This window comes from Martes martes (assembly GCF_963455335.1).
Source record: "Martes martes genome assembly, chromosome: 1".
NCBI classification, from domain to species: Eukaryota; Metazoa; Chordata; class Mammalia; order Carnivora; family Mustelidae; genus Martes; species Martes martes.
In genome coordinates, this window is record NC_137888.1 from 75888761 (window position 1) to 75914437 (window position 25677).

Sequence of the window (25677 nt, forward strand, 5' to 3'; positions counted from 1 at the left end):
TGGCTATAAGAAAGACAGCACACCAGGGAGGGAATTTGGCATTTCCCAGGTGGTGTTTGAAAGCTAGGTATGCAGTGATGAGTTTAAACTAGAAAGCTAAGATGTTTGTAGGAAGATTTGAAAGGCAGAATAATTGGGGGGTGACTTGATGTAGTGGTTATTTTGGGAGCACCTTGTAGGGTACCGACGCAAGTCAGTACTTAGATATTGACTAGGTGAAGCATAGTTTTATGGAGATGAAAGAGAGGATGAAAGAGAGAGATTCCCTTCAGGTGGTGGGTTGGTGTCCAGAGAGCGAAGGCTATGTATGCGATTTGACATTTGAGTTGGGTCCAGAAAAATTTGCACACGTGAACACAGGTGCGTAGAGAAGGTATCATAGATGAAGAGCATTATAGACCTGAGAGTCCGAGAGAAAGCAACTGTAGCTACATAATGGTAGGTAGTATTTGAAATGATTTTAAGTCCTAACTAGAGTTTGGCCTTAATTCATGAAGGATTGCAGATCCATTGAAGGTTTTGGAACCATGATGCTGACGTTGATTGATTTCACAAATGCTTATCCAGACCATTATGTTAGGCATTGGCAGCTCACTATAGCAGGGGCAGGATCTAACATCAGTGACAATGGGTGCTGCTGTTCTCTGATAGCCAAGATCGAACCTTAGCTTCCGTTCAAAAAACTTTCCATCCCAGTAACGGTGATGATAGCTACCACATGCGATCAATTTCTGCTCTGCATGCATCATGCTAAGTAACTCCTCCTTACAGTAGCTCGTGTGTGTGTGTGTGTGTGATTGATTCCTCTTGCAGAGGAGGAAACTGAGACTCAGCAGAAGTCAGACACCATTTTTCACATCACACAACCGAGTTGCAGAGTGAGAATTTGCACTGGGGCTGCGCTGTTCTGCAGTTCATTACCACAATTGCTGAATGCGCCCTGTGTCGTTCTCTCCCCGTGTCTCCCGTGAGCCCGGTTGCACCTGGCGTGATTTGTGTTTGCCCCCGGGGGTGGGTGTCCCTCACCTACTGGGTTCCCAGGTTTCTTTTTAATACTGCAGGTGTTCCAGGCCTGGCAGGGTCATCTTTAATGTAAGATGGCCTGTCTCTGTTCTCACCTGTAGGGGTTTCCATGCACTAGCGGTGGGCATCTCACGCCCGGTGCTGTAGTGCAGGCCTAGCTGCTGTGCCTGGGGCTAGCCAGTGCTAGGGAGAGCTGCACAAGGCTGAAACCCCTTCTGTCTTGGGGTTTAGGCCTTAACAAAGAAGCAATAGTGGCTAGGATTCTGGCAGGCTAGGGGGAATGTTGACAAAGGGACCAGTCATTCTTTTTAGTCCTGGCCCCTCTCTCAGTGATGTTTATGTGCATAAACTTTCTGATCGTCTGGCTTTGGGGCCCTGAAGTTCTCTGTATCAACCAACTCCAAATGATGGGCTGTATCCTCAGAGCTGCACCACCTGCTGAGTGGCCTCCTTGATCACTGTCTGCATCTTTCCACCTTGGAATAGCCCCCTCGCCCCCATCATCTTCCCTGTGATTTGTAGTCATTCCTATTTTCATTTCATCACCTGAAACTGGGCTCCTTACTCCAGACCAGTTAAATCAGGAACTGGTGGGAGGGGCTGAAGGCCAATACTGGCCGTCGGTAGAAGCTCTCCTGGGTCCCTCTTTGCACGGGGGTGCTGAGAGCCACTGCCTGTCCTCCACTGCTGCTCCACCCCCCCCCCCCCCCCAACTCGGTTTCGCTCTCAGTCCTAACTAAGCAGGAGGGCAGGTGTCAATGATAACCAATAATTTTAAGGGGTAGAGTACTGGTGGCTTTTTGCAATTTTCTGTTTTTAATTTTTAATAAAAAATTTTGTGTGCATCCTGACTTTTTAGACTAATCCTCTCTAGACTGTCTTATGTCCCAGACCTCTGGATCTCCCTGATTGATCTAATTTAATGTCAGTTAAATAGAGTTAAAACCCACTACTAAGACGGCTACATTTGCATTCCATTTGAATCCCAAAAGGCATTCGGATTGTGGAATGTCCTATTCAGCATATTTTTAAAAAAGAAATGCATATGTTTATATGAACATTCCAGCACATGTAAAAGAAAAAAAACCCTGGAAAGATAAATATTAAAATAGTTAATTACGAGTGAGGAGATTACAGATGTTTTCCTTTTCATATCTGCATTGTATATTTTCTCTGGTGAACATATATTTCTTCCATATTTTAAGAAACAATCTTAAAAAGAAAATATACCCTGGACAAAGTAGGGGTGTGTGAATGTGTGGGTTATTTTTAGCTCTTGAGGCTAGAATATTCTGTGGGGGCATTGAGGATGGTACCATACTGAGAGTGAGTTAATAGCAAGGCTTGGCACACAAAAGCTAGGATTTGGATCCTTGTTATTTTTGTTTTTGCTTATTATAGCTAAGCTAAACTTGTCCCATCTGATGGTTGGCATTTTGTTTTGTTAAACGAGTGTCATGGGACTATTAGTCCATAATGGGGGCACCAGAAGATGATGACACTGATAATTTACTGGTATGTTTTTAATGGTGATAGATTAATTTTAATGACAATATCTGTTATTGGTGGTGCTTTCTGAAGAACAATATTATATTAGGAACAGAATGCTGACCTAGTATCTGTTCATCTTTTTGCATTGACTTATTGCTAGAGTTTAACATGTGCATTTAAATTTTGATTTTAAAAAAGACACAGTGAGAATAAGTGGTTTAGACCGAGACTTAACAATAGTTCTCTCTGGGTACTGTTGTCAAGTACTTTTAACAGTACTTAAAAAATAAAAACAAAGCTGTGAATCGCCAACAGATGTTAGGTTTTTGCTCTTACTTTTGTCAAAATAAGTTCCTTTAAAAATAAGGCGGGAGAGGCAATTGCCAAGGTAATGGGAAAATAGCATTGTATGGTAATGTTTCAGTAGGGTGGTTACTTCTGAAAGGCTGTTTCGCTAATCCTTGGGGAAATTTGGCTGTGAGCATGCAATTATTACATTTTTATCCACAGAATGGGCTAAAGTTGGCATCACATCCCTCATGGTTGCCAGAGGCAACACACTGATTTAATTTGTGCCCCTCTGGCAGACATTTTTGAATAATTTCAGTGCTTCTTTTTTTTTTTTTTTTTTTTGTGATGGTACTTTTTCTATTTCCTTTCCAGTCTCCTACCTTTGTTGCTCACTACGCTTTCTGACTGAGTTCTGAGGTGTCTTGTGTTGGTTGAGGAGAGTAGAATCATTGAAGGTCCAGATGGTTGTCCACGAGGCTCAGCCGTGCTGGTGTTATTAGCAGGTGTGGGGAAGGGGAGTGCAGGTCAGGATGCTGTCATGGGCCAGCCCATGGTGAATGCCAGTCCTCTTACAGACTGTCCAGAATGGAACAAATCTTAATGAGGCATGTGTGAAATCCGACTTGGAGAGGAGGATTTTGAATTATTCTGGAGTAGAATTGAAATTTTTGAGGTGCTCACCTCCTCTGTTTCCTGCTTGTGGCTTTGAAATTTCTTGTGCTGTTGTTAGCATAACATGGAGCATTATGAAATGCACAAAACTCAAGAGAGAGACACACGGGGAGAGCTGCCTTCTCCACCCAGGAGCTGGCCAACATTCCTGCGGGGTATCTAGGGCCGTCCACGTTGCCTTACTGGGCTGGGTGTGCTTTTTTGTGTAATGCTTGCACATGCCAAAACCGCTTCTTTGTAACAGATGTTTGTTTTATATGTACATCCTTAAGCTAATCAGAAAGGGGCGAGAAAACATTAATTCTTATATTCATCATATATGGAAATTTAGATGTGTGGGTTTTTTTTTTTTGTTTTTTTTTTTTTTAAAATGCAGAGTGGACACAAATATCTACCAGATATCTTCGAGAGCAGTTGGCCAAGATTTCTGACTTCTACCACATGGCTTCCAGTGCGGGGGATGGTTCTGTCCCCGTGCCACCGGACGTGGAGCAGGCCATGAAGCAGTGGGAGTACAATGAAAAGCTGGCGTTTCACATGTTCCAGGTGACCTTCTCAAGAACCTCAAGTCTGTAAAGTATGCTTTTAAGAAGAGAGCAGATTCCTTATAGTTTAAGTGGTATCTTTATATGAACCAAATACGTTCACGGCAAGTAGTCTGATATTTCTCACCTGGAGTTGTCGTCACGGTAACGCCTTTGCCTCGAGATGACAGCTGACAGCTGCCTCTTCTGTATATTGATCTCCAGCTTGCAATGATCTTAGCTCTTTTAATGCTGTTAATTTTTTGGCAATTTTTCTATTAAATATCCCTTCCAAACCTTTTATTTTGCAAAAACTGGATACGTTTAATTCAGAAAAATATTTGTTGGTGCTTCCTAGCTCCTCAATCTCCACTAGGGCTTGGTTTCTCCATAGAAGGGTCATCTTAATTTGGCCCAGCGACAGTTTAAAATACAGTTGGGAGGATGAGTGAGGGCCTGGAGCAAGGACCGAATGCTCTTCGGACAAGCCGATGTAAATCATATTGACCAGAAGAGGGCGCTTGTGCTATTATTTGCCTTTGTTCCTAGCAAGGAGGGAGAAGTGTATTGGGCGGAAGTTGTCTGACTAGTGGAGACTTTTCTTTGCCTGCTCTCTTGATCAGAGAGGAAGGGGGTAAAAAGGATGTGTGATTTCAAATTTTCCCCCTAGAACTTTATAATTTCCAGGTTGTAAGTGACTTTCTAAGAGTTCAGTGTAGGAAAAAGCCAGGTTCTTTGGGAAGTAGCATTGCTAGTTTTAAGGCAGTTAAAACCACTCTTAGAAATCCCAGTTCCATTTAGCAGGGGACTACCTTGGTACCTTCCCTCAGCCTTTATGACTTTTACTGAGCTAAAGATGTAGTCTGCATTGTTGAAAAGATTGTCTCGCAGCATGCTGAATATTTTTGGCACGATTACTTTATGTATGGGGAACACTGAAATCAGTATCTCCTTAATAGGCAGTTAGGTCCTAGAGAGACGAGTTCATTGGGACATTCATGTTTGAATTTAAGAGTTTATTATATTTTCATTGGCCACATTCTGAAAAGTGAAAAAATTGTACGGAAATAAAGGTATGGGTAAATACACAAAAGCCTCCCGAGGGTGGATGTGACGTAGCCATTGAAAGTCATGTTTAGGAAGATTTATTCTTTTTGAAACTTGCATTTGCCATCTCTTCTTCTTAAGTACAAAATTCCATTTAATTCACTTCTTTATTAAAAAGTTCACATCACAGGTCTTAAAATTTTAAATTGTACTTCTTCTGTGACTAACCTTTTAACTCTTTGATTTTAAGCTTTTTAAAAATTAGAAATGAAAAAAAAAATTAGAAATGAGCAGCAGGTGGATACCTGGATACCATGTCAGTGTGATGTCACAGTCACCTTTTAAATACTGAAGCTATAATTTATCAGGGCGTTTTCACACAAATTGTTGATAATCATGATAGTGGAGCCCTGGGAATAAATAGATAGGGAGATGTTGCTAGGAATCAAGTAGGAGTTCATATTAACTACTAAGGTTGTTGCCACAGTGACCGTAAAAATGGTAAGTGTCTTTCCCAGAAAACATATCTTTTTGTTTCTGTTTTGAGGATTCTTTCATGATGTGAATCATAATACAAAACTAGAACATGACATTAAATACATACGTGCATAGACTGTCATAGAAGAATTGTGTATTTATTTGCATGTGTGTATGTTTATATGAGGGTAATAGATGAAATGTTAATGGTGTTTTTGTCAAGAGGGGCTAGACCACCCCTGTGGGGCATTTTGGAAATTTGAGGTGAGTTGTGATTTTTAGGGTAGTTATGTTGGAATATGTATACATTATTTTTTAATAATTTTTAAGTTCTTTGTTAAAGATTAATTAGGACATTATATTGATTTTTAAGGTTATATAAAATAGGTTAATATAATCTATTTTAATATACATAGGTTATAGTATCTGAAGTTCATTTTAGGATAGAGGCAGGGGTTATTAGGAGGGCATTAGATCTGATGGGATTTTCATCTGATGGGGGCTTTTGTTCTTCATAATTAACACCATTGGACAAGTTTTCTCCTGTGAGTATAAGTTCGTACTCCCCTGAAATCTAGCCAGGTGCTTGACATGCCCTGGGAGTCTCAAAGCTTCTGAATTTCCTTTCTCATAAGAATTAAATATTTTTTTCAGTTTAGAATGAAGCAGACTGCCTCTCCCCCCCCAAAACCCAACCAAAAAAACCCCCAAACAACAAAAAAATATGCCATCCCAAACTGACCACACAGAATCACACTGGGTCTTTGTTTTGTTTAGAATTTGGACTGTGATCCAGGAGACGTATTTTTACTATAACAACAAAAATAATAATAGTAAAATTACACTTTAGCGTAAGAGTAATAGTGTTCTTTTTGAATGTTACTTGGTTTTGTTTTAACGTTATCAGTGTAACTTTTCTTTGTTCATTGAAGGAAGGAATGCTAGAGAAACATGAATATTTGACATGGATCTTGGATGTTTTAGAAAAGATCAGACCAATGGATGATGATCTTCTTAAACTCTTGCTACCACTAATGCTGCAGGTATAGTATGTGTGATCCTGAGCCTGTTGATTTAATGGGCAAGAAAGGAGTCTGATAAGGATGACTAAGTATGTAGAGGTCGAAGAGGGAAAAATTCTTTTTGGAATGGAAGGGAAAGATGTCTTGATGCTACACACATGAAGTGATCAAGAGGCAATCATTTATGTTGGCCATGTTCGTAGATTTTAAGCACCTGTCCTTCTAAAATATTCTCCCCCCCACCCCTCCCCAGCCCTGATTTCTCCTGTCACTGAGCTAAGCAGACAGCTCTTTAAATACCGTTTCCTGATGCACACAGATTTTTGGGAAAACAAATCCTCTCTTTTTTAAGGATTAGAGGGTCTTCTGTATCTTTTGATGGTCTTTGAGTCCCGGGGGCTGGGAACTTCCTATTTTTTAATGATTGCTGTAAGGTCTATTATAATTTCGGTTATTTGGAAAAAATGTATTTAGAAAAAAGTTTTCTTGGAATGCTAGTACATGGACTTGATAGCTGAAGTGCTATGCAGGAGTGTGTAGTGAAAAGTGATTCTCTTCCTCTCCCTAGTGCCCTCCTGGGGACGACACTGTGCTAGTGTCCTGTGTATCCTCCCTGTGACAGTCTGTGCCTGTGCTGTCCGTGAGAGTAGCCACTAGCCAGATGTGGCTTTTGAGCCTTTGAAATGTGACAGGTGCAATATGAGATGTGCTCTTAGTATAAAATGCACACCACATTTCAGATTTAGTTTAGGAGAGAAGTGCATAATATCTCATTAAATCTTTTTTTGTGTTGATTACCTGCTGAAATGATAGCATTTTGGATATAATGGGCTAAAGAAAAGACATTACTCTTTTAATTTTTGCCTGTTATTTTTTTCTGATGGCTATTAGGAAACTTAAAGTACATGGCTTGCATTGTTTCTATTGGATGGCACTGGTCTTTACGGTACTTTTGAAGGGTTTTTTTCTTCTTCTTCTTTTTTTTTTCTTAATGAAAAAAGTCTATGTTAAAGTAGTTGTTTCACTGAATAGCATCGGACGTGACTGAAGCCTGGTGTCCTTGTGCTTCTCAGTATTCGGACGAGTTTGTTCAGTCGGCTTACCTGTCTCGTCGTCTTGCCTACTTTTGTGCCCGGCGTCTTGCCTTGCTGCTGAGCGATAGCCCCAGCCTCCTTGCCGCCCACTCGCCCCACATGATGATAGGACCAAACAGCTCCAGCATCGGGGCCCCCAGCCCTGGCCCCCCCGGCCCTGTCATGAGCCCTGTGCAGCTGGCCTTCTCAGACTTCCTGTCCTGTGCGCAGCATGGCCCCCTGGTTTATGGACTTAGTTGTATGCTGCAGGTAAGTCCCCGGCCCTTGCTATTTTATGTTACAATTCAGCATAGAAAACGCCCGAGTTGAGAATTGTACCTTCAACTTTGACGGCACACTCCGATTTCTTCCTCACCCAAATAACTGACAAAAGTGATATTTCATGTTTTTATTTCTCTCCAGAAGATCTGTTGCTTCTGTGTAGAAGAAAGTTACTGTAGTTGTTCTTTATTACACTGTGCAGCAGTTCGGTGATAAAAGCCTTCCGGAACCCAGAGAATGAGTCCACTGTATCACTTTTCTTCTAAAAAGACCGTTCCTCCGTGCAGTGTTCCATAGCTTTCGCAGCCTGCCTCTTAAAACTGGTTGCCATCCCTCTCTGGTTCTTTAAAATCCGGGTCACTCACCAGGCTCTGTTTATCTGCCAGACATCACTGCTTGTGTGGTACTTGAACATCCAGCAGCATGTAGGCCACAGGGCTGATACTGTCAGGAATGAGACCAGCCCTGTCCTGCAGGAGCTCCCAGGTCAGTGTTCAGGTCACATTTCTTGGGCTCTTACTGTGTCCTGCTCTTTACTGTGGGGCTGTGGGGCAGGGCTGGCCATAAAGACGTGTGCTCCACTCTGGTAGAGTTGACTGTCTTGTTGGGAGGACAGGCTTGTAGAAAGGACAGTTCCTGTATCCTCTGGCCAAGGCTGATGGAAGGATGCACAGGGGACTAAGGGAGTTGAGAAGTAGAACTTGTAGTTCAACCTAGAATTCAGAGAGGCTTTCTGAAGGAAGTGGTCCTGACTAGTGCTTATAATAGGAGTTGTTTTTGTTTTGTTGTTTTTAAATAAAAGGTGCTAAAAAGAGTTGGCAGAGGGAACAACGTGAGAAAAGGGCCAGAAGGTCTATTAATCATTGTGCGTGAAGGTTGGTATTAATGGAACGTAAAGCATAAAGTCTGTTGAGGATCAGGCATAGAAGACTCCCTGTTTGTCTTAGGATTGCGATGCCGTTGCAGGGTTTTAGACAGGGAAATGATACGGTTGGTTGTGTGGTTTAGTTAGATTGTTCTGGCCACAGTAGAGGGAGAATTTGTGGGAATGGCGAGGTAGGGGAAAGAGAGATGAGGCCAAGCAGTCAGTTTGAGAGAGGGTAGGTAAGTTAACTTTTGGACTATGTTGAATTATTTTATTCTTTTGCATCACTAAATGGATCTACTCAAGAGGTTGTTAACACATCTCATTCTGAAGTTGGGTAGACCACCGGCCATATGTGTGGGTTTGAATCACTCAGGACCACTAGGCTCACCCAAATCCCCAGAGGGGGTGAGATTTCCCAAAGAGTTAGCAGTGAGAGGTGAGCTATGGATCCCGGGGGGCCTGAGTGGTTGAGAGGTGGCAGATGGGAAGTCCATGGAGGCAACCATGAAAGTCTGGCTGCACTGGAGAGAACACACAGTGGAGAGTATTGTTACAGAGACAAGGACAGTGAGAATAAAAATAGGATTATTAGGGTTCTTTTTTTTTTTTTTAAGATTTTATTTATTTGAGAGAGCAAGTGAGCATGAACATAGGGGAAGGGCAGAAGAGAGGGAGAAGCAGACTCCGCACTGAGCAGAGGGCTCAACATGGGGCTTAATCCCAAGACTCTGGAATCATGACCCGAGCCAAAGGCAGCCACTTAACTGACTGAGCCGCCCAGGCATCCCCAAGATTGTTAATGATTCTGTTAAAATCCTAGTAAGAGCATGTATTGTGTTGTAAGCACTGTTGTAAATTATAACCTATAGTAAGTCATTCAGTTCTCAGAACCATCTTATGGGATTGGAACCAGTGTTATTGCTGCAGCATTAGTGATGAAATGGTGTCGGTCACACAGCAAGCAAGTGGCAAAGCTGGAATTCACGCCTAGCAGTCTAGATCCAGAGTCTACACCGCCATGCTAAGCTGCTTCTCTAGGTACTGCAAAAAGTTTCCAAAAGGAATTAGTAATGGGCAGTGCCCAGTGGTGTGGGGAAGTCTGGTAAGAGATGGCTGGATTGTCTTTGGGAAGACTGTGGTCACTGATGATCACAATGAGAAGCCATATTAAGGTGGGTTGAGGAGTGATGAAGAATGGGGAGAAATAATGCTACCTCTTCTCTGAGAAACATGTCTGTGAAGGGAAGAGAGAGAGAGTGCTGCTAGGTGAGTGGAGAGTTTTAAAAGATTTTGTTTGTTTTCTGAGACAAAGGTAATCTTGTAGAGAGACTGAGAATAGAAGAAGCAGGGTGTTTGAGAGACCAGTGCTTTGGATATTGGAGGCTTTGGAATTCAGAACACTGGGAAGAGTGCCATCATGGACAGGAGACAGGAGACACTCCTCACCCGCCCCCTAACACACACGCAGGAGGAGGGAGATGGGGATGTGGGCCCGTGGGGGCAGATGCATTGGTGGGGCTCAGGGACTTGACGTTCTTCATGTCTGCCATCTGCTTCCCACCAAGACACCCCCTAGACCTTAGAATCTAGCTTTCTTAATGTTTAATTTTGCATTTTAGAAAAGAAGAAATACTGCATTCCCTCTCTAATAAGTCCAGAGTCTGTTGTTGAGTGGCCCACAGCTTGGTAGCTAAGACCTTTTTTTTTTTTTTTTTTTTAGAATCATTGCAGAATGACGCCTGGGTGGCTCAGTTGGTTAAGCAGCTGCCTTTGGCTCAGGTCATGATCCCAGCGTCCTGGGATCGAGTCCCACATCGGGCTCCTTGCTCAGCAGGGAGCCTGCTTCTCCCTCTGCCTCTGCCTGCCACTCTGTCTACTTGTGCTCACTCTCGCTCCTCTCTCTCTCTGACAAAGAAATTAAAAAAAAAAAAAAAACTTAAAAAAAAAAAAAGAATCATTGCAGATATGAGTTTAGCCTCTGCTCTGCCACTGACTAACTTGAACCTTGAGCCTCTGTTTCCTGGGTGTGAGGGGGATGGCAACAGGCCCTACTTTATTACCTCATAGGGTTCAGGTTGCGATGGCTGAGGGCTTCCAGGGCGCCGTACCATCCGGAGTAAGTGCTTAAGTACACCGGAGCCATAATCTCTAGTCTATGTATAGGAGGCAGGAGGCTCCTACAGCATAGTGGTTCCAGGCACCTGGGCTAAAGTCAGTCTGGCTGGTTACCACGTCTCCCCCATGGCTCATGTTCTTCTGGTGCAGTTGGAGGATGGCACTGCCTCCCTCCAGGGGCTTTTTGTGACCTGCGGGTCGGGTGGTCATAGAAAGTGCTTCACGCAAGCTGGTTGAATGAAAAATGTCTTCAGGGGTCTGAGATGGGATAGACAAACCACAACCTGGAGGCCAAGTCCAGCCCAGGAGCTAAGAATATATTTTATATTTTCGTATATGAAAATATTTTATATTTTCAGTGAGTTTGTAAAACAAACAAAAAGAATATGTGACAGAAATTAGAGGTGACCCACAAAGCTTAAAGCGTTTACTGTCTGGCTTTTATAGAAAATTTCCCACCCACTGGTCCAGGGTCCCTGCCTGTCCAGCATCTATGAAGCTACGTACTGCGTTATCTCAGAGATTATTGCATAGATTTAAAGGAAAATTCCTTTTTAGGTTTTATCACCTTAGAAATGACATGTTTTAATTCCATCTCATTTTTCTAATTGAATGAACTAACTGTTTTAAGTGACAAATTTTCAGTGGTGATTACTGTGTTTTTATTAACTTTCCTAGGTTTTTGGTGCTGGAATGTTAGTTTATGAGTTATGATATTCCTTGATTTCTCAGTCAGTAGCTATACTCCTGCATTTCAAATTAATAATTCTTTTTTTGGGGGATGCTTGTGTGTCTCAGTCGGTTAAGCATCTGCCTTTGGCTCATGTCATGGTCCCGGGGTCTTGGGATCAAGCCCCATGTCAGGCTCCCTGCTCAGCGGGGAGCCTGCTTCTCCCTCTCCCTCTGCTTCTCCCCCTGGTTGTGTGCACTCTCTCTCTCTTTCTTTCTCTCTGTCAAATAAATAAAAAATAAAATCTTTTAAAAAAAGTAATTCTTTGTTTGTTTGTAAAGATTTTATTTATTTGACACAGAGAGTGAGTGAGAGCACACAAGCAGGGGGAGAGGGAAAGGGAGAAACTGAATCCCCGTGGAGTGTAGAGTCCAACATCGGGCTCCATCTGCGGATGCTGAGATCATGACCTGAGCTGAAGTCAGACACAGACTGAGCCACCCAGGCATCCCTCAAAATGAATAATTATAGTTTTATCTTAGGACTTGAAAATTTGGGAATAGGGTAAGTGGTCCATGTTTTAAACTCAGTGGTAGGAAACTATAATATCATTACGACAAGGCATCATTTTTACTTTTAAGCTGTTGCACTTTTGTCATTCTGTTAAATATCTGGGTTTTCCTGCTTCATTTCCAGACCGTCACTCTCTGTTGCCCAAGTGCCTTGGTGTGGAATTATTCCACAAACGACAATAAGAGCGCGAACCCAGGCTCGCCCCTGGATCTGCTGCAGGTGGCCCCCTCCAGCCTCCCCATGCCTGGTGGGAACACGGCTTTCAATCAGCAGGTAGACTTCCTGTTAATGGTAGTTTGACGGGGCTTTTCATTTTTGAGAGGCGTCACAGCATAGCATGCCGAGGTATTAGCATCTCAGGTGTTTGGGTGCCGTTCCCAGCCCTTCTCCCCTTCTCTCTGGGGGATCTGGGGGAAGTATTTAGCCTCTCTGAACCACAGAAGTTCATCACGTGGCTCCCTCTCCCCTTTCCCTCATGCTGGGCATTTCTCACAGAGATTTGCCACCCACACCGTGGTTAACGGTGGTTCGAGTACATGACCACGGTGCTCCTAGTTGGTAGTCTGTGATATTTAGTAACTATGTTTTGATGGGTTAGTTTGATTAGTGCTGGGTTTTTTGGTTCAGAAACTTAAGAAACTTAAACCACAGGATCTAATGTTGAGACTAAGATCCCTGTTTTTTGCCAAGCATTTTTCTTAAATTAATAAAACATGCCTCCTCGTTTTCATACATAGAACAATGGCTCAAAAATGCTACTTTAGAGTTTTCACCTTTCCATATGATATTCTAAAAAATTTTCACTTATAAAGCAAGCATTTCTTTTTTCTTTTTCTTTCTTTTTTTTGGAGGGGGGTGAGCATTTGTTATTGAACACTGGCACTGAACCATTGAACCACCACTGGTAAACTTTGAAGTGCACTTCTTGGGCAATAGGCTAAGTTTGCTGTGATGTAGTCAGGACTGTAAGATGCTGTGCTCATGTGGAAAACCTGACATGATTTAGACAGCTGCTGTGGCTTTCCTAGAGCAAGTTAATTAGAAGCAATTATCTTTCAGGTTCGGGCAAGGATTTACGAGGTGGAACAGCAGATCAAACAAAGAGGCCGTGCAGTGGAAGTTCGGTGGTCTTTTGACAAGTGCCAAGAGTCAACAGCAGGTACAGAACACGAGGGAGGAAAGAGTGCCTTTGAATGTTGGACTTTATGCCGTGTTTCTGATTCTTAAAAATCCATCCACGTCGTTAGTAAGTCGCTCACACAGGTGCCCTTTAGTTCCTGGCTGTCTAGAACGTCAGGTTTGGTTTCATCGTCAGTTCTTACATGCCGCCGAGAATGACACTTCCTTAAAATCCCTTTTGCCCTACGTCATGATGATTTTGTACTATGCTGTTGTGGCTCTGTTTGACCTCCTTAACGGCTTCCTTAATTTTCGCACCTAGGGGTGACCATTAGTCGGGTTTTGCACACGTTGGAAGTGTTGGATCGACATTGCTTTGATCGGACTGATTCCAGCAATTCCATGGAGACGCTTTATCATAAGATTTTCTGGGCAAACCAAAACAAAGACAACCAAGAGGTAGTTAATATTTTTCTTCTCTTTATTTAAATTTTCTCATCATATTTTCTTTTTTTTTTTCATTCAGTAAATTTTAGCAGAGCCTTTCCTATGAAGTGTAATAGCTTATGAAGGTGTCTACACCCTGAAATCATTTTATTGTTGGACTAAAATGCCCCCAGATTATTAAAATGAAATGTCCATTGGGCTGATCAACCTAGGTTTATTTATTGGAAAGATTTTTCTTGGACCTTTTATTATCACCCCCTCAACCTCGTCATTTTATTTCTAGCAAAATATCCTTCAGCTAGTGATTGGACCTTATATAATGGTTTGGCTTTAACTTAGGGGGAATATATTTTAATATTTAGAGCAGTGAATGAATATTGTGGTCACTCACGGTCTTTGGAAAATCTGTATGCCATGAATTAGGAGTCTCCAGAGAAACAGAACCAGTATGGAGAAGGGGATGTATATATGTATACATATATGTATTAACACACACATATGTAGACATACACATACATATATACACATAGACATATGTATGTATACATGTATGTATGTATACATATTTATATATGAACACATATATGTGTATATGCGCGTGTGTGTGTGTGTGTGTGTGTGTGAGAGAAAGAAGTGTTTATTTTAGGGAATTGGCTGATATGATTGAGGGCAGGCAAATCTTAAATGTGCAGGGCAGGCCAGCAACCTTGGGACTCTGGAAACAGTTGATGTTGCAGTCTTTTTTTTTTTTTTTTTTTTTTTAAAGATTTTATTTATTTATTTGACAGAGAGATCACAAGTAGGCAGAGAGAGAGAAGCAGGCTCCCTGCTGAGCAGAGAGCCCCATTCAGGACTCGATCCCAGGACCCTGGATCATGACCTGAGCCGAAGGCAGAGGCTTTAACCCACTGAGCCACCCAGGTGCCCTGATGTTGCAGTCTTAAGTCTGAAATTCATCTGGAAGCAGAATTCCTTCTTACTCGGGGACCTATCTTTTCTCCAAAGCCTTCAACTAATTGGATGAGGCCCACCCATATTATGGAGAATAATCTGCTTTACTCAAACTTTACTGATTTAAATGTTATCCACATTTAAAAAAAACACCTTCACAGTAGCATCTAGACTGGAATTTGGCTAAAAATACTGGGTACCATGGCCTAACTAGATTCACACATAAAATTAATTGGTTATCACAGACAATTATGATCTTATGCTTTCTTGGATTAGATTGTTTCATTATTGAACTGCCCTAGAAACAAAGGTTTTTCATTTTTTTTCCCTCAACTTTATTTTGGGACAATGAACAAGGCTGTGTTCTTTTTGCAATGGAAAGCACTCATTGTATATCCAGGTTCTAATAGGCACCAGGAATGAAGAGGTAAGTTTTAAGACATGGTACCTGCCTTCAAGGAACACCCCAGTTGACCGATTACTATTATCTTTGATTTTTTCTTTTTTTAAAGATTTTATTTATTTATTTGACAGACAGAGATCACAAGTAGGCAGACAGGCAGGCAGAGAGAGAGAGGAGAAAGCAGGTTCCCCGCTGAGCAGAGAGCCCAATGCGGGGCTCGATCCCAGGACCCTGGGATCATGACCCTAGCTGAAGGCAGAGGCTTTAACCCACTGAGCCACCCAGGCGCCCCTATCTTTGATTTTTGTATTAGCCTTTGAGAATGCGTATGGGGAAAGGAGAGATTAAACAACATAAGCAATAACCTGAAACTTTTCCTTATCCCACCCTGATGTGAACATGATGTGAACCTGTTCTAGGTTATTCCTCTTTCTGGAATAGTTTGTATTGTCACCCTGCTTCTCAAAGAAGTAGAATACCAGACTGTTGAGTGAGTTACAGACTGAGTGTATTTTCTCATTCATTGTGAGGTCTCAGCAATGCTTTGATACTTCAGTGAAGTACACGATTATAAGTCTGCACAATTCTCTGCTGATTAACACAAGTTAGAGTGTTACTGTGTTTTTTGGGGGTGTCCAGTTGTAATAAAGACTTTCTTAGGTGAAAGGTTGCTAGACTTCCAAGGTTTTTAACGTATAGACATGAGATACTTGGAAGGAAAGTAGGGATACCTCAAATTCAAGATATCCTCTTGGACTGCGAAGCTTCTTGCGCCAAGTGTTGAGTAAAGACTGTTGTTCTCTTGTGAGCCTTTTAGCAAGTGCACCAAAACCACTTGAGTTTTGTGGTTAGCCTGACTATAGAACTTCTAGTGAACGAATTGCCCAACTTCACCATTATATGCCCCATTCACCCACACAGACTTAAGTTATTCACTAGCACTCTTAAGAGAAGATGATGAGTGTCTTATCAAGGGCAGAAATGAAGTTATATATACATGTGTATAAAATATATAATTATGTAAATATACATATAATTACATAAATTTTAAATACATATATATATTTAAGTAGGCTCATGCCCAGCATGGAGCCCAACTCAAGGCTTGAACTCACATCCCTGAGATCAAGACCTGAACTGAGAGTCAGACGCTTAACTGACTGAGCCACCCAGGTGCCCCAAGTTTTGTATTTGTGAATAAAATCACACTATAAGCTTTCTAAATCTAAAGCACAGTTGTCTCCAATGAAGGACTTCCCCCAGGATATAGGGAAGTGCCACTAGAGGGCGACATGTGCTCAGGACTGAGAGTCTCGGATGTTCTAGTGACATGTTTCATCTGAAGGAAGGTCAGTGTTGTCCATTTAGGAGTAATTATTTCAAATGTTGACTCAATTATGGAAAGAATTGAGGTGAGTGAGAGGTTGCTTTGTGGTTACAGTGCTCTTTTATGAGTAAGACAAAAATTATATTTTAAACCGGTAATTCAGACTGCTCACCTTTTCTTAATCTGTCAGGAAGAATAGGCAGATCCAGTTAATTAACATTAAGATAACTTTTAAACACTAAAATATTTAACATTAAATTAATTTTTGTTAAACATTATACATTTTACAATATGGCTTTGGCGTTTGTGCGAGTGTGTGTATATCAAGGTGTGTATGTACATGCAGGCAAATGATAGTGTTTCATTTTGTGTTTTCTCTTCACCAGGGGCTACTATTTTCTTGACTACCAAGTCGCTTTATATATATATCTGGACTTCATGGATGAGCTGTGGAGTTGTATTAACTATGATCAGCTGTGTGACCTTGAGCAACTTAACTTGCAGGCTCTGTGCCTTAGTGTCCTCATTTGTTAGGGCAAGTGCTCTATGCCAACTTACCTATCCCTAAGGGACATGAGCACTTTGAGCATTATAAAGCACTCTATAAATGTATTTAAAAACGTTAACGATAAATAGCAGTAATTAATAGTAATATTAAATATTATGTTGGAAGAGCCAGTATGATGAAACTATACTTTTCTGATTAGGAGTTGCATAGAGTGGTGTGATTAGGATTCAGAAACAGGTCTCACTTCTTTAAAATGTGCTTCCTCTTTTTTTGGTTTCATAGTGTGTGTGAGGACTTAGACAACATGAAAGATAATAGAACATGTGACCAGCCTCTGCAACTGCAGTGAGCTTGAGGTTTGTTTTTGTTGGAGTTGTTTTGGTCGGCCTGGGCCCTGGGTTGCTCAGCCTGCTTCCTCACTGTGTGAGCAAGTTGAACTTCACCCTTCTTGATTCCTTTTTCTCTGGAACTGCTGAAAGGAGATCTCGTCCTTTCCCGATTTCTTGTAGGGAGGTGGGAGAGCAGCCGTACAGGTGGGACTCGGAGTCCGAAGTTCAGGTTTGTGTGTGTAGTTAATCTCCGTGTTTGGTCAAAGCCCATCGAAAGCCATAATGCATGGGATAAAGGCACTGACTGAGGTCCCCGTCCTGCCCTGTACTTGGGCTGCGGTCCTGAGACTGAGTATGCCCCATGATGGGGTGTGTCCGGCCTGTGGCCTACTCCCGTCACGCTGCGTGGACGGCATTATTCCTTTACCCTCTCCTTCTCTGTTGCGGCCCTCATCCTCAGCCGCTCTTTCTGCCTTAGGGTTTGGCTCCTATTGTAAGAGAGGTGAAAATAGAAATCTTAAAACCCGCAATGTTTACTTACTCTAGATCTGTGTTGCTTGATTCTCCATTATAAAACTTGTAATGCTGAGGACAGGGCTTGGAGACTTGGATTGTACTACCATCAGGCAGTGGTGCAAGTTAATGGTAGGCTGGTGGGTCCAGAGCCCTTGAGAGGCGACCTGGGAGGGTGCTTGCCCTTTCTAAGTAGAGAGACCTGTCTCAGATGCTACTTGGGAACACAGACCCACTGTCGTCTGATCATTCAACATTTCAAGAGAACTTGGATGTCAAGATTTACATGTAGATTTTTCCACTCTTAAAACACTCTGCAGGCCAGGCAGTGTCTGTTGGCCACGTTTGCCCAGTGCCTGTCACTTTGCAACTCCTGGTGCCTGTTTTATGCACTGGCATACTGATTTGCCTGCTCAGTGTTTCAGAACCATTTCTGCTCTGGATGATGGAGGCAGAGAAGCCTGATGTCCACACAAGGGACTGTTGTTGGGAATGGGGGTCACCTCTTGATTCCAGGTCCTGACTGAGTCTGTCCCTTGCAGCCTACAGTCCGGGGCCGCATTGCTGACCTCAAGTCTGAGGGTAGGGTGCCCCTCAGCCTTCCAGAGTACCCAGACTGCTTCCTTCCTCTTGGCTTCTTTCCTTGTTTGTGTTGGGTGTGAAGGGAGAAGTAGCTGCATCTTTGGGCCCCTGAGGGACATGGATGGAAGGGAGAGTCTAAAGACGGCAGGAAGAGCCGTCTTTTCACTTCTCTCTTTGGTGCTCAAGGAAGCTGACTTTCTCCTGAGTAATGAAAAGGCCAGAGCAGCTGCAGCAGCACGTACGTTTCCTCTTTCTCTGCTGTTATACAAAACCATCACACGCCCAAACCTGAAAAAATATATATTTATTGTTTCTTTTCTGCTTATTCATGAAGCATTCTCTGACTATGTATGATGAGTTCATACTGAGTTTTAAGCCCCAAGTCCAGAGCAGCTGTCTTATTCCCCCCTGGCCCAGGCCGCCAGGGCCAGAGCAGGCCGGCATCCATGTAGTTGAGGAACTCTCAGCACCTTGCAAAGGAAAATGTGTTTCTGTCATTGCTGGGCTTGTTACATGTTTTTCCCCCTGCCAGCCTGTAGTCCCAAGGTCAGGGTCTGTGTTCCTTTGGCTCACCAGCGTATCACCAGTCTTTTAACACCATGCCTGGTACCCGATATGTCCTCAGGAAATACTTACTGAATTGGTTTTTGGGAGGCTTACAGAAGTCAAGCAGACAAGGAAACACACCTGGATGGCTTTCCGTTGAGATGTGTGGGCTGAGTTTTAGAATTGTTGGTGCTGATCACAGCCCTGCCAGAGCACGCGGTACTGGAGAAGTCACATGGTTTCCTATTGGGTGTCTGAAGAGGGGGGTGCCAGCCTCTTACAGCTACCATTTTCTTCTTTCTTCAAGTAAATTTGTTGTGAGAGGGTGATTATATTAATATGGTTGGGGGTGGGGATGGCATATCCAGACATTTAGACATTGCTGTAATTGTAAGGGACAGCTGTGAATCCACTTAGATTGTGGTGGGCCTCTTAGATTGTTTTTGAGCATGTGATGCAAGTCTTTTTTCTTCAGCCTTTTTAAAGTGCATCTTGAGCACTAGGCCCCATTATGTATTATGTCGTCTGATTTAATTTTTCCCTGACCAGTGAGAAACATGTTTAAAAAATTTTTTTTTCTTTATCTCCTACTTACAGATGAAGAAACCGAGGTGTAGAGATGATGAGTCAGTTGTCCAAGCTCATACCCAACTCACTGGTGGGAAAATTGGGATTAGAATCTTAAATAGTTCTAGAACCCAATTCTTTATTTTTTTTTTTTTTTAAGATTTTATTTATTTATTTGACAGAGAGATTACAGGTAGGCAAAGAGGCAGGCAGAGAGAGAGGGGGAAGCAGGCTCCCCGATGAGCAGAGAGCCCGATGTGGGGCTCGATCCCAGGACCCTGGGATCATGACCTGAGCTGAAGGCAGAGGCTTTAACCCACTGAGCCATCCAGGTGCCCCCCCCCTTTTTTTTTTTAACATTTTTTATTAAGGAAACAAATTAAAAAAAAAAAAATTTTAAGTTGGCTCCATACCCAGTGAGGAGCCCAGTATGGGGCCTTGAACTCATGATGCTGAGATCAAGAGCTGGGCGCTCAACTGACTGAGCCACCCAGGCACCCCTAGGATCCAACTCTTGATTAGTACATTCTATTCCTTGTCCCACTTCTTTAATAACTCATTTTATCTCAGGTAACTGTAGTGGAACAAACAAGTGTCAGATGTAATTTTGGAAAAAGGAGGGAAAAACCTTTATAGTTACCAGAGTTTCCATGTTAATATTTGCATATTTGTTTGTAGGAATAATCTCTGATTTTAAAAGGCATAACAATTTCAGCATAGTAAACAATATTTAAGTTAGAAAATCCCAAATCTTCGGGGCACCTGAGTGGCTCAGTGGATTAAAACCTCTGCCTTCAGCTCAGGTCATGATCCAGGGTCCTGGGATCGAGTCCCGAATGGGGCTGTCTGCTCAGCAGGGAGCCTGCTTCTCTCTCTCTGCCTACTTGTGATCTATCTCTCTGTCAAATAAATAAATAAAATCTTAAAAAAAAAAAAGAAAATGTACATGGGAATCAGTCATTCATATTTAGGAAGATTTTTCACATGTGCATACTATTTATGTGTAAATATGTCTTCTGGGTTTGTGGTTAACAGTCTTAGTCTTAGGCTCTTCATGGTGATTCTGTGTGTTAAGTGCTATTTATGATCTTGTGCAACAGGCTTATATTCTATTAGCAGTTTAGACCACATTTTAACTTAATGCAATTCTTGAAATTCATCCAGATCTCTGTAATGTGCCTCAGGTTGCAAACCATATAACTTGCTAATAACACTGCTCTACGTATTCTCCCTTGTCATTTATTGGTGCTATCATGAGACGTTTTAATCCAGATATGACCATTTTGTTTAATGTTGACTAAGCATGATTAATTACATTTATAAACATGTCCCGTTAGTCTCAGATTATAGAGCTATTGAAGAGCTTTATTCAGTATCTGATCTCAAGTTCTTTTAGTTTGCTGTTGCTTATGGTAATGAGTCATTGGTTTTTCCCATTCCCCCCCTTTTTTTAACTTTTTTTTTTTTTAAGATTTTATTTATTTCACAGAGATCACAAGTAGGCAGAGAGGCAGGCAGAGAGAGAAGAAGGGAAGCAGGCTCCCCACTGAGCAGAGAGCCTGATGCGAGGCTCGATCCCAGGACCCTGGCATGATGACCTGAGCCGAAGGCAGAGGCTTTAACCCACTGAGCCACCCAGGTGCCCCTTCCCATTCCCTTTTAGGGTATTATTTTATAATATAGGTAACATATTAACAAAGTTCTTAACAATCTCATAGGTAACATATTAACAAAGTTCTTAACAATCTCATCAAGTATCTTCTAATTTCTAGAGGAAGCCTGACTTTCAGATGTAGTTGTCAATTGTTTTCCCTTTGTTACAGAAGACATGTAGTTAGTTTTTATAGACCGTTATGTTATTGAGTGACCGAATAAGAACTGAATTAGGCTTAGTCTATCAAGTTTAAGCCCACCATTTCTAGGGAAGAAAAATGTGGCAGATCTTCCTGATGATGAGGACCTCCACATTTGGGGTACCTTTATTATAGATGTAGATGGGACTCTAATGATGTTTATTTGCAACAGAGTTAACAATGATTTTAGTAGTTTACCACCGTGGGTGTGTCCATAGTTCATGAGGCTGAATTAAAAATGCTGTTGTTTGAAGAACCTTGTTGATGTTTGAATTTTGTGTCCACTCGTTGTCTTTTTTGTTCTCATTATAGCAATTATTTTTTCTTGTCTTGTGTTTTTTTAAAATATTTGTTGAAGTACTAGTTATTACAATACAATGCAGTATGAATTACAGTGTTACTAGTTTCAGGTGTCTTGTGACTTTTATGCACCTAGGGTGGAATTTATTTTTGATATCATGAAGTGCCCTTCAGCCCACAACTTGGACCCTTCTCCCACCCCTGCCTGGAAGGGGAGCATGTTGGCATATGAGCTCCTCCTGTGGAGCATGTAGCATGAATTTGCCTCTTAGGTCAGTGACCTTGTAGCTTTGAGACATTTAACGAGTTATTTAACCTTCAGGCCTCATTTGCTGAAGACCCATAGCATTGTAGTGAAAGCATCAGAATGGGGCATACTGTAAAGCAAACACTCCTTATATACATGAGCAGTAACCATTGTTCATTTTGGAACATTTCCTTTCGATATTTTCCTGGGTATTTATGTACGTATATATGGACACTTAACAAGTTGGAGGACATAAATGGATTACATTCTCCAAAATACTCTGCAGGATTTTCTTCTCTCTGCTTACTGTTGTCCATCACTTTTTGCTTATTTTTCTTCTACTTAAGATGTTCAGCTCTTTTGGGGCACCTGGGTGGCTCAGTGGGTTAAAGCCTCTTTCGGCTCAGGTCATCATGCCAGGGTCCTGGGATCGAGCCCCGCATCGGGCTCTCTGCTCAGTAGGGAGCCTGCTTCCCTCTCTCTCTGCCTGCCTCTCTGCCTACTTGTGATCTCTGTCTGTCAAATAAATAAATAAAAAAAAAATCTTAAAAAAAAAAAAAAAAGATGTTCAGCTCTTTTATTCTAATAAAGTCTTCTAGTTCTCTGGGTTGGTAGAGGAAGATAATCATTTTATGTAAACTCTAGTAATGTTACCCTATCCTTTCAAGTATCTATTTCTTCTTCCCATTGGCTAGATCCTTCAGAATGATTCTTAGTAATAGTGTTCGGACCAGCATCCTTGACTCATTAAATTAGGAATGAGAATACATCGAGTATTTAACACTTAATTAGCTATTAGATTGCCAGATACTGTTTTATATTAAGTAAGTGCAATGTGTATTTTGGGGGAGGGGAATAAAATGTAAACTCCTCCCACCATTGTCTGTCCCACATCTTACCTTGTTTTTGCTTTTGGTTTCAAGTAATACAGTTTTGCTTTTACTCTATGATGAAGAATATCTACTGTGTGCCAGACACTGTGGTAGATGGCTGAAAATAAAGCCATGAAAAAGACAAACCCTTGACTTATACGAGTGTGTGATCTAGCAAGTGTTAGAAGAGGAACGAAGTCTTTGGAAATTCATTTTCTACACATCCATTTGATTATAAGTCTGGCACGTTCCTCAAGTGGTAGAAGTCCAGCTGTAACAGTGGGTGGCAGTGGCTGGTTGGAATGGGGCTTAGCAGCATGTTTCCTGGTGTGTGTGTGTTTGTGTGTGTGCGCACGTGTGTGTGTACGTGCACGCATGTGTGGGAGCTACTTGAGAGATTTCCATGTAACAGTGATGCTCCTTGTGCTTCTTGGGCTTTGGAGTTAGGAATTAGGTCTTCTAGTTCTGCCACTTTAGATCTCTGTGCCTTTGGCCATTTTAACCTCTGAACCTCAGTTTTCTTATCCATCAAATGGTAATAGGAAGACCTACTGCAGAGTTTCTTGAGATTAGAGATGATGTGTGTGAAACATCCAGTGTCTGCTCGATGTTTTCAGTCATTACTTCTCCTACTAACTGTGCCTAGAAATTTACAAGTGTTGTTACTATTATTGTCATGATTACATGTTTTAATTTATGCTGTGGCTAGAATTCAGATTCTTGACCCCCTGGTTTGGCGCTTTTTCTCTGGCCTTCATTTTATGTGCCACAGCTCAGTTTCTCTCTGTCTCTTTCATTCTTCTCTATCCTTGTTGCCTCTATGGAGTTGTGGACTCAGGGTGCACATGGTGGACTATTAAAGTCTTACTATCTATTATGAAGTGCCAGTATGAAAAGCTGCCTGTTCCTGCTCAAGACTCCAGCTCTCCTTTACAGTATTTGAGATGATAAAGGACTTTCTTTAGTTGCTCTCAATGGCATGTCTCCATGTCCTCATGGATTATTTGAAACCAATAGCTGGAGCTCTGATAATCGTGAAGCCACATTGTGAAAGATGCCTGTTACATGGAAGTAATATTCTGCGCAAGAGAGCAGAACACTCTGATGTCGTAAGCATTGGGAGTGGAGGCAGAAGAGTCCGGAGAAGCTTGGAGCTCACACAAAGGCCATTGTGTACTCTAGGAGGAGGGTCAAGACTACCTTCCCAGGTTCTTTTGAAAACACAGCGTTGCTGTACTTACTTAGTTTGTATCCCGAGATTTATGCTGTGGCAAGAGTTTTATTAATTAGCTGAGTAATCTTGGTCCATACTAAATAATTTTATGTTTTAAATTTTCATTAAAAGTGACTGAAAAGAGGAGCATCTGGGTGGCTCATTTGGTTAAACATCTGACTCTTGTTTTTGGCTCATGTCATCATCTTAGGGTCCTTAGATCAAGACCCACATGGGGCCCTGCACTCAGCGCAGAGTCTGCTTGGGATTCTCTCCCTCTCCCTCTGCCCCTCCTCTCGCTTACACATGCATATGCTTGCTCGTGCTCTCAAATAAATAAATGTTTTAAAAAAATTATTGAAAAGGTCAGGAAGTTTCAGCTTTTAATTTTTGTTGTGTCTGTTCTTGTCAGTTAATAAATGCTAAGATTTTAGTAATGGCTAGAATAAGCAATACATATGGCAGAAAACCTATCCTGAAGAATATTTTTGATCAGAATAGAAAGTTTCATCTGGTCAGGAGTCGTCTCTTAGTATCCCAAATGTTTTACAAGATTGAGCACAGAGTAGCACAACTGATGAGTTCCTGATAAAGTGATTTTTGTATGTGTGTGTGTGACCAAAGAATTGCCTAAAGTCATCATTGCTCATGGGAGACCCCAATCCAGAGTTTGGCACTAAAGCTAAGAGGATGGGGTACCCCTCTGTGAATCCCCTGGAGCAGGTGGAGCAGTATCCCTGGGAGAAGTAGGGGTGCTGCTTCTGGAAGGAGGGAGGAATGGTAGGCTGGCAGGGAGCTGACCTTGTCTGAGAGGGGAGAACGCTGTCGGAGGGGACTTGAGCCTTACTAGTAATCAAGCATCTTTGACTTCCCCTTTTCTTTTGTTCAGTGGCAGGACCCTCCAGGCCACCTTCCTTATTTTATACATCTTTAATTAGATACTGAAATATCGCCATTTGTCTGCAGAAAAATAGAAAAATTAAACAAACAATACAAAAATGCCCATAGTTCATTGTTGAAGACAAATGCTCTTGCCTGTGAACCATCCATAAAGACTTTCTCTCTCCGAGTTCACCATCTTTTCTCTGATTTGATCCATTAAGAGCCTCTTTCAAATTTCAGAGGGAATCTGTCAATTTCTGGGGGCTAGAAGAGGAAGAGTGTTTTAGTATCATGTTTCGCTGGTAACTTGAGTACTCCTATCTTCTTTCTTTAAGATAATTTCCTTGGGTTATATTTTTAGAGATTGAATTATTAGAACAAATGACATGAAAAAATAGATATTTTAAAGGTTTCATTTTTTAGAGAGCATGAGCAGAAGGGAGGAGATAGAGGCAGAGGGAGAAGCAGGCTCCCTGCTGAACAGGGAGCCAGATGAGGGGCTCGATCCCGGGACCCTAGGATCATGACTGAGCCGAAGGCAAACGCCCAACTGACTTAGCCACCCAGGTGTCCCATTTGCCACTTTTTATGTGCTTGTTTAAAATTTCTTTAAAGTAATTTCCTATTGCTGCCATAGCAAGTTAGCAGAAATTTAGTGGCTTGAGACAACACACATTTTTTCTCTTGCAGTTTTGGAGGTTATGGTCTTACTGGGCTCTAATCAAGGTGTCATTTGGGCTGCATTCTTAGGGAGACTGTACGGGAGAATCCGTTTCCTTGTGTTTCCCAGCTTCTACAAGCCACCTGCATTCCTTAGCTTGTGTCCCCTTGCTCCTTCTCCAAAGTCATCAGCACAGTCTCTGACCCTGGCTGCTGCTTCTCCTGTCATA

The 25677-nt window shown here is 42.0% G+C and overlaps 1 protein-coding gene across 2 annotated transcripts in view; it reads left to right on the forward strand.

The window, feature by feature from the left end:
• Positions 1-25677, forward strand: part of MED12L (mediator complex subunit 12L) — a gene marked incomplete at its 3' end in the record, with an annotated part of 315066 nt that overhangs the window by 61392 nt on the left and 227997 nt on the right. For both annotated transcript variants that reach the window (XM_080823907.1, XM_080823908.1), the window contains exons 5-10: positions 3854-4023; positions 6458-6568; positions 7621-7890; positions 12252-12401; positions 13188-13287; positions 13570-13706. In XM_080823907.1, coding sequence (XP_080680033.1) covers positions 3854-4023; positions 6458-6568; positions 7621-7890; positions 12252-12401; positions 13188-13287; positions 13570-13706 — 938 coding nt within the window. The remainder of the gene's footprint in view (positions 1-3853; positions 4024-6457; positions 6569-7620; positions 7891-12251; positions 12402-13187; positions 13288-13569; positions 13707-25677) is intronic.